Source organism: Homalodisca vitripennis, chromosome 4 (assembly GCF_021130785.1).
Source record: "Homalodisca vitripennis isolate AUS2020 chromosome 4, UT_GWSS_2.1, whole genome shotgun sequence".
Taxonomy (NCBI): Eukaryota; Metazoa; Arthropoda; class Insecta; order Hemiptera; family Cicadellidae; genus Homalodisca; species Homalodisca vitripennis.
The window spans coordinates 30299359-30309685 of NC_060210.1; the positions used below are offsets into that span (position 1 = coordinate 30299359).

Genomic DNA, 10327 nt, shown 5'->3' on the forward strand with positions numbered 1-10327 from the left:
GAGTTTATTAAACGCTGCAATCCGTTTAAAGTTGACAAGTTTTACAGAGTTTAATCTGTCGAACACGGTAAATAAAATTCAAGCCTTCGTCGAAGTTAATTGGCAATCTTCACGTTTTTTATAAGGAATCCTGAGATTAAAACTTAAATTCAGGTTATAAATTGTCTGAAATGAGAAGTATGGGTTTCAATAAATATGACAGCTAATAAAACTTATATTTATTCACCTAATATTACAATACTGTATTATTTGTGTATGCAAATATTAAATTAAATTACACTGAAATGTGGCATAGTTTGACATGGAACGTATCAAAATTGTCGGAAATGCGGTAGTCACCAGAAAAATATCCCTTTGAAAATTGGATAAACAATTTTGGAGGTATCAAAACAGTAGTTAAAAGCAATATTGATTATTTATGTAACTGGTTCATGTTTTGGGAAATTAAAATTAAATAAAGTTATATGTCAACTCCTATAAAGGTTATTAATCAACTTATACATTTATAAAATATGTAAGAGTTAAAAATGTTCTTAGGATATTATATAAATTATTAAATTTAACTAACAAACCTTCGGAGCTCACATTTTCCATACCAATAATTAAAAAATGACACACTTTGAAAGTGAAAGTATACCGTAATAGGTAATGTATTAAAGTTTGTCATCTTTTAAATAGTTAAAATATTATTTTTTTAATCTATTTGCATGAATATTAATTAATAAAAATTTATTTTTAGTTTTAATTATATTTTTCATACGCGTTATAAATATATGTATTTAAAAGTCTATGGAAACTCAAAACAAGTTATAAACTCCGTAATGGAGACTTTTTTAGTAGTTTTTATTTATGTAAATGGTAATGTATTAGCATTATTTGACTCAGATTTATTTTTATCTCAGGATCTCTCTCGATATTACAAAAAGGCGTCTTTCAAGTCCTTATATTGTCCCTCATTTGTCGGTTTAACTACACTTTTTGTTTTCATAATTCGTGAAAAGCCACTGATACTAGCCTGCTCATGTTTTATCTTTCCGTGTAAACCACCATTGTTCTTTCCGTTCTTTATTACGCGTGTTCAGGTTTCACACACTGGTATAAACACGATTTGTCTTAAAAGCGAGCAGATCGATGGAATCGCTTTTACCATTAAAACAGCTGATTTGGACACTACCAGGTAGCGATATCTAACCTTTTACTATATGAACTCCCATGATTGGAATATGTTATTTCAGAAGGTGATCGTAGTCACGTATGATATACATATTAATAAATATAGTTAGGACCACATGAGTTAATATCACGCGTTGAAACATCGTATGATTGAGATTAGTTGTTTAAAGATTTATTCATTTTATTCAGATTTATTCTGCTAGTTTTCCGTTATCCCTAGAGTTTCCCGTAAGAAAAATATAAAACTTTGCCATAAAGTTCAGACGGTTATAATCGAGTTACTTTTACATAAGTGAAGCTTAATGCAAAATTTAGTCTACAGGTCAATCTGTGTTTGAGGTATCATACAGGCAGAAAGAAATGGAAAGTTTTGAGCCAATTTAGTGATAGGATTCGCTAACGCTCATCCAATTAAAATTATAGTCTACCTCCACATAATGTTGGTTGAACAGAAATACTTGTTTGTACTGTTTATGCATATGAATTAATGAAGCAATAATTTATTCAATTAATAATTCAACGTGACTTTGAAACTAAACTAAATACTTTGTAACTAAAGGAATAACTAACAATTGTGAATTCTTCTACATCAAAGGTCTTACATAACTTTAGACCGAAATTTGTTAAACCTGACTGTTTCCTATACGTTTTAGATTAACGGAATTATACAGACCGATGTTGAAGCAAACCTAAATATAATGAAATGATTTTGAGTATATAATTGTAGCCTACCCATTTCCAAGTACAAAGAAATAATCAGTTTAAGGCATGTTCTACCGAATAAGTTGATTTGGGTTAATACAAATTCAAATATTTACATAATATATATATATATATATATATATATATATATATATTATATATATATATTTATAAAATTGTAAAAGTGGCAATAGCCTAATTTAATTTAATAAACATTGAATCGCAAAAAGTACTTGCTCCGCCGGGACTCGAACCCGGATCTCTCACTTGCCGGGTGAATGTGCTACCATTACACCACAGAGCCCTTACTTTTTACGATTCAATTATTATTGTATTTGGCCGTGTCTGTCACATATGTGTTTAAATTACCAAACTAACATATGATCGGAAGACCAAATACCTGTCAAATGACTTTTGTTTACAATTACGTGTCGTCCCGGCGGAGCTAGTACTTTTTGTGATTCAATGTTTATTGAAATTAAATTAGGCTATTGGCACTTATAAAAATTTAATAAATGTAATCAAAAGTCATTTACAGGTATTTGGTCTTCCGATCATATGTTAGTTTGGTTATTTAAACGCATATGTGACAGATACGGCCAAATACAATATAATAGAATTATATATATATATATATATATATATATATATATATATATATATATATATATATATATATACTCTACTAACCGATGTGTTTTCACTGACTTTTTTAATTAACAAATTATGTCATAAATTTATAACACAATAAATAAAACTAAAATGAATTCGTCGTCTTTATGTTTATGAATTAACATAGTTACACACTAGCAATGCTATTTTATTCACTATGTGAAAATACAATCTTAGAACAAAGTACTTACTTATTCATAATTTGCAACTAACCTTTTATTTACAACCTTTTATTCTATGAAACGCCGCCTACCGCATCAAAATACGACGATCCAGTCAGAAATGACAGCGCATAATGTACTTCACAATGTGTACCTAAAACAAACCGCAATTTCTGATTAGATAAACCTTTTGAGATGCGGTTTGCGGCATTCAACTCTACTAAGTGAGCTCTTTCAAATGAGGTATCACTCGACCCATGCTTTAATTTAAGATTTCCATGTTTTCCTCTGTGGGCCGTCCCCCATGTCATTGTAATAGCAAGGAAAAATAGTTTATATAGCCATATGACACTGTGCAAAGTTTATAGATGTTATCTGCTATGATTTGTAAAATATTAAGCCGTACCCAGACTTTTCACCTTGTATATAAACATTGAATCAAAAGATGTACTTGCTCTGACGGGACTCAAACCCGGACCTCTCACTTGTTGGGTGAGTGTACTACCACTACACCACACAGCCTATAATTCTTATGATTAAATTATTTTGTGTTTGGCCGTTTCTGTTACATACGCATTTATACAATCAATCTAACATTTGATCGGAAGACCAGTCAAACGACTTTTGTTTACATTCATTACATTTGTGTAAATGGCAATAGCCGAATTTAATATCAATAAAAATTTAATCAAAGCCATTATTTGGTTAGATTATATTAAAGTTTCATTGTTTATAGAAATAGAAAAATAACTGAATTTACATTCATTTACCTAATATTTAAGTAATATTACCAACTGTACTTTTAAAACGAAATTCTTCTTTCGATGCATAGTAATTTAGTAATTTATTTGCTTTTGAAAGACGTATTTTATGTATGGATGTTTCTTACAAATAAAAATAAAAAATAAAAATTGTTATCAAACATTTTTATTGAACTATCTCATAAAAATTTGTCATTTATTTCCCACACTAAACAAAAGACGAAAATTATCAAGTGTATATTAAAAAATTAATTTTTATTGAAATTATTAGATGATAAAAATATTGATGATTATAAAGTACACCATCAGTTTGACAGTTTCCACAAGCCTGGGCTTTAACAGCCGTTCCAGTAGTCTAGAAATCTGTGGAAACGATATTTCAGGAAGAGGACTTTCGTTTGGGTTTCCTAGAGGTTTTAAGTAGTGGCTGTATTTATTAGACAATCTGGTACCGCTAATATGAATATTAGAACACAAGATTTGGATTATTACCTCATCTTCGTCAGCCTCATCGGCCTGGCACTGATAATCTCCTGCTAATATATGGTTCCTCAGGATTAACTTATATCATTGTGATAGCCCGAGAGAGAAAACAGGGCAGCTCAGAGCCCGGAATATTATCGAAACTGTTACCAGAAACACAGTTTTAAAGTTATTAATTGAATTTTGAAATACTATATGAACAACCACCGTGTTGCGTGTTGTTCATATAATTCACTAACTCAACATGCACTTAATAAACACTACCTACGACTGATTTACGCGTGGTACAACGCTCTGTTATGATTTCTTTATTTTAACCTTAGTTTGTAATTATGTTTTAAGTTAGTTATTTACCTGAAGAAGATATCATATTGCAGACCCGAAACGTAATGTTACTGATTTTTTGTATCACTGAACAAAATGTAATGTTAGAAAAATCATGTTTCCTTCAAAATCCTTCAATTGTCAAAAAATCGTTAAAAGAATATGAACTAGTTTGAAATTGTTCTAAGGATATTAAATTATTTTCAGCTCAAAGACAATGAAAGATTTTATATATACCTCTTAGTACCATTATATTTAGGACTTAAAAGTTTAAAAATGGGATAAATACTGATTATTACCATGTATATGTGCTTTAGAAAACGGCATCGTAAAAGACCCATACTGAGTTAAACGTTCTCGTTCTGAACAGTCAACTGCTACGTAGTTTACACAAATACGTAAAGCTGATTTATTCACACCTACATCATCTTATCGGAAGGATCTCGATGGAAATGTGCGACAGAATATCAAATGGGCTTTCTACTGTTGCGGAAAACTTTTAACATTTTCTCACATGCTCATAAATTTGAGGAATGATTTATCCGTCGGTGCTTAAAGCGATATTTTCGTAAAATGAGTTCTTATCATTAAAATAATGTAATATAATAATAACCACATGATTCAGAGCGTCTTTAAGGGAATATTTTATTTGTTAAGAACATTTGACAGTAGCGAGTGTAATTAGCCATACTGTATATTGTTAGGAAAACGATAATTAATTATAATTTGTATGTTCACAATATCTGTTCACAAAAACCTAAACAGGGTACAACAAACCTGATATGGTTATCTATATGTTCACTACCTACCAATGGGGTGAAGAGTATCGCCAATCAATACTGTTCAGATACCGGGATTAAAAGTCGACTTTTCATAGTCTTTACTAATGATTGTTCTGTATAGTGTAAACATAATTTAGAGCCTAAAGCATTAGATATTTTAGAAACAAAAAGATACATGCTAATGTGACAGCGTATATGATAAAGGTTAGAACAGATTGGGCTGTTACTAACTACAAAAAAGCAGAATTTATTGTATACCCTTCAATGTTTCGTGGGCCTCATCTTATTTACATATTCTAATTAACATTGAATCATCAGTCCAAACAGCCCACGAAATATTCAAGAAAATGTACTAGGAAATATTTGTGTTTTTTATGAAGACCAATGCCAACTACGGGTATTTTCGCATAAAAAGTTACAAATTATTGATTTAAATGAAAAATGTTGTCATTACATTTTTTTAGAGAATTTTCATTGTGATTGACTGATTATATAAGTAAAATTTATATCAACAGTAGATTAAAATGCAAAAATATTTTACATTATTATTAACAAACTAAGAAGTTTTAATATTCATATTTTACTCACCATATTTTTTTATTTACCTGGTAGTAGAGATCTATTATAGAAGGCTTCAGATATTACGATGAGTGGACTTCGGTAGTCAAGTATACAGCATTTAGTAAAAAATTATTGAATGGTGAGTTCTAATATCTTGCTTTTATGTTTGGTAGTAGAGATCTATTATAGAAGGCTTCAGATATTACGATGAGTGGACTTCGGTAGTCAATTATACAGCATTTAGTAAAAATTATTGAATGGTGAGTTCTAATGTCTTGCTTTTCTGTTTGGTAGTAGAGATCTGTTATAGAAGGCTTTAGATATTACGATGAGTGGACTTCGGTAGTCAATTATACAGCATTTAGTAAAAAACTATTGAATGGTGAGTTCTAATATCTTGCTTTTATGTTTGGTAGTAGAGATCTATTATAGAAGGCTTCAGATATTACGATGAGTAGTCGAGTAGTCAAGTATACAGCATTTAGTAGAAAATTATTGAACGGTGAGTTCTAATGACTTGCTTTTATGTTTGGTAGTAGAGATCTATTATAGAAGGCTTCAGTTATTACGATTGAGCGGAACTCGGTAGTCAATTCAGATGGCAGTGGCTGAGCAGTGCAGACGTACTGTGATTTGGCTCTTCCAAACTTTCATGTTTGTTGTGGATATATTACATTTTAATGATACATAGTGAGTAATAATAGCTTTAGGAGCCTATATCTAAGTATTTATAAAGTTTTTGAAGTGAAAGATACTTTCAACTTGTGTAAATCACATAACCTGCTTGTGCCTTACAACCTAACCTATAAACCTAACCTATACAAGCTAACCTACAATGTCCAATTGTAAAGTTTGCAACCATCCGCTAGGAAAAAGGCTCAAAGTTTCGTGTGCTGATTGTACTCAAGACTTTCATGGGTCTTGTGTCAGGCTAAGCAAAGCAGACATTGAATATCTAGCAAGTGAAAATATAGTGTGGAGGTGTGAGCCTTGTGCAGTAACTAGGCGCAGCAGTCTACGGCTGGAGTCTCAGGCTACAGAAGGAAATCTTTCACTGCAAGATGTTATCAAAGCTATTGAAGATCTTAAAAGTGAGTACAAAAATTCGCTTAATGATTTAAATGTCTCCTATGAATTATTGAACAGTAAGATTGATGACAACACAGAGGCAGTAAAACAAAACAATAAGAAAGTAGATGACTATTTGAAACTAATTGACACTCTTGCAGCAGAAAACAGTAAACTAAAGGATAGAGTCTCTATTTTAGAAAATAAAGTCGATGAAATGGAACAATACTCTAGAAAAAACTGTGTTGAAATTCATGGGATACCTGAAACTGATAATAATGTTATGGATCATGTAAAATCTGTAGGCCAAGCTCTTGGTATGGAGATAACTGACCAAATGATTGACAACTGTCATTTGTTACGCAAAAGGCCAGGTTCAGATAGGCCCCCAGGCATCATAATTAAGTTTGTGAGAAAAATAGATGCTGAAAATATGTTGCAAAAGAGGAAAGGGAAGAAGCTTTCTACTAGGCATCTGGGAATGCAGTCAGATATCCCAGTCTATATTAATGAATCCTTATCACCGGCTAGAAGGAGATTGCTTGCCATGGCGAGAGAGGTAAAGCTCCAGAAACATTACAAGTGGTTATGGGTGAGGGGTGGAAAAATATTTTTAAGAAAAGAAGACAATGGCCCAGTGTCAACTGTGACATGCCAAGCAGACCTGGTGAAACTGTGAGTAATGTAATTGGACTTTTTCTGTTCAAATATTAGTTAATATGTTATAGTTATTTTATGTTGCTATTGTGTTTTAAACTACTTATTAGCTACATACTTAGAAGTACTGTTTTGTTTTCTTTATATTAAATGCAAAGTAGTTCTCAATGTTATGAAGACATAGATTTTGTTAACAAAGACTCTGGGTTTGTTTTAATCCACCAGAATATAAGGAGTTTGAGGGCGAATTTTGACACATTTTTAGCTGAATTGTCAACTTTAAATAATGTTCCAAAATTAATTGTTCTGACAGAAATATGGATAAATAGCTCTGAGAAAATTTTTTATCAAATTCCAAATTATAAATCTTACTACAAAACTAATGAAAAATATAGAGCTGGAGGAGTGGTTGTATTTGTACACAATAGTTTTACTGTTATAAATATGTCTGATGTTGTATTTCATTCAGCTGATGTGATAGAGTTATCTTTTAAAATGTATGAATGCTATTTTAAGTTACTTAGTATTTATAGGTTGCAACAGCAGTCTGCGGATATATTTATTGATGAACTTAAAGCCTACACATCTACTCAAGATGTAAAATCATGCAATAACTTAATTATTATAGGAGACATAAACTTAAACTTATTGGATGACAATTGTATAATTGAAGAATATAAAATTACCTTAGCTTGTAATGGATTAGAATCTTTAGTAAATATTCCTACAAGAATCACAGATAAGTCACAAACATGCATTGATCACTTACTTGTTAGAATAAGAAACAAAAATAAAGTTACAGTCGAAGCAGCTGTGATTGACTGTGCTATAACTGATCATTGTTTATCAGCTGTTTGGGTGCGTGGAGAGAAGGATAATTCGGTCAAGGTCGCACAACTGGCCAACTCCTCTTATCGCGTAAATCATAACTATCTAAATTCATTGCTTGATAATGCTGACTGGAGTGCAGTATATAATGAACAGAACGCATCAAATGCATTTGACACATTTTATAGTATTTTTCAAGATATATTGAATAAAAGCAAAGATTTAATTAAAAATAAAAACACTAAAATAGTTAAACTAAAACCGTGGATCTATGAATCTACTTGTAGGCGTATTAAAATAAGAAACCTTTTACTTAAAAGGCTTAATAAGGAACCTGATAATGAATTACTTAAACGAAACTTCAAAGAATATAGAAACAAGCTACAGTTAGATATTCGATTGCTAAAAAGTAATTATTATCGCCGACGTTTTGAAACAAACAAAGGTAACTCTAGAGAGACGTGGAAAGTTTTTAAATGAAATCACTGGACAAAAATCCATCACTAATTCCAACATTGCGTTAAATATTAACAACACCTATGAAAATGATCCATATGTTGTCGCTAATGAGTTTAATAACTATTTTTTATCGGTTGCTGAAAAGCTTAGTACAAAACAATATAAGCCTCACAATTTTTATACTATGAATTTAAAAAACTATTTTACAGAGAGATCTCCAACTCGATCAATGTTCTTATATCCGGTTTTAGAACAAGATGTATATAATGCAATAAATTCGCTTAAAAACGGAACGCCAGGAATAGATGGAATTAGCTCACAAATAATTAAAAGATATTCTAACAAAATTATTCATGTATTAGTATACATAATTAACCTAAGTTTTGAAACGGGCGTTTTTCCAGATAAAATGAAGGAAGCAGTTGTAATTCCAATTCACAAGAAAGATTCCAAACTGATAAGTGGAAACTACAGGCCAATATCTTTATTATCATCATTTTCCAAGATAATTGAAAAATTAATGAAGAAGCAATTGACCGGTTTTCTTGAAAAAATTAAATTTTTCAGTGATAATCAATTTGGGTTTCGACAAGGCATGGATACTGAAAGTGCGCTATTAAAATTTATGGGAAAAGTCTCAGAAGGTATTAATGATGGAAAAAAAGTCTGTGGTCTTTTCCTAGATATCACAAAGGCTTTTGACATGGTAGATCACCAAATTTTGCTTACTAAACTATACAATTGTGGTTTAAGGGGAGTGATTTATAAATGGTTTGAGAGTTATATATCAAATAGAAAACAGTGTGTCAGAATAAATGGGGTATTTAGTGAAATGGGCAAAATTAAATACGGTGTTCCACAAGGATCGGTGTTAGGGGCAGTTCTCTTTTTGATATATATAAATGACCTTTGTAACGCAGAATTTCATGGACAAGTCACATCATTTGCAGATGATACTGCTTTATGTTACATTGATGATAAGTGGAGTGATATTCAGGAAAATATTAATTTGGATATGCAAGCTATTCAATGGTGGTTTACAAAAAACAATTTGGTTTTAAGTCCTACGAAAACAAATTACATAAATTTTAATTTACGGGGGAAAGTAGATTTTCCAATTAAAATTATTTCAAAATGCATTACTTGTATTTGCTGCTGTAGAACGTGCAGCACTAACTGTGTAGAGGTAAAACCTGCAGAGAGTGTCAAGTATTTAGGTCTAACTTTGGATTCAGAACTAACATGGAAAACCCATATTTTTAATCTAAAACAAAAACTTAATAATGTCCTGCGGCTTTTCTTTTTCCTAAGAAATATATGTAATGATGATCTGTTGAGAATGTTGTATTTTTCATTGGTACACAGCCGATTAGAGTACGGAATCTCTTGCTGGGGGGGGGAACTTATGTAACAAGTACTAAAACATTATTTATTTCTCAAAAACAATTCATCAGATTAATTTTGAAAAAAAACAAAACAGATCCGACCTTTCCGTTATTTTGTCAATTAAAAATTTTACCCTTGAGACATATGTATGTTTATAAAGTACTAAGGTTGTTTTTTAATCGTAGTAGAAACAATACGCACTTGAATGTGTATAAGACTAAATTACGTAATGCAAGAGATGTGTATGTGCCTAGACCAGCTAATACCTATTTTACTAAAACTTATAGCTTCCTAGCTCCAAGAATTTTTA

At 31.0% G+C, this 10327-nt stretch overlaps 1 protein-coding gene across 1 annotated transcript; it reads left to right on the forward strand.

Annotated features, from left to right (window-relative positions):
- The first annotated feature begins 6454 nt into the window (after window positions 1-6454).
- On the forward strand, window positions 6455-7366 carry LOC124360978. Its single transcript, XM_046815014.1, has one exon. It carries the CDS (start codon window positions 6455-6457, stop codon window positions 7364-7366), a length of 912 nt encoding a protein of 303 aa, XP_046670970.1.
- The last annotated feature ends 2961 nt before the right edge of the window (window positions 7367-10327 follow it).

Bases quoted from the DNA above. Each gene is read 5' to 3' on its own strand.
- LOC124360978 (XM_046815014.1), top strand. From the start codon at position 6,455: ATGTCCAATTGTAAAGTTTGCAACCATCCGCTAGGAAAAAGGCTCAAA.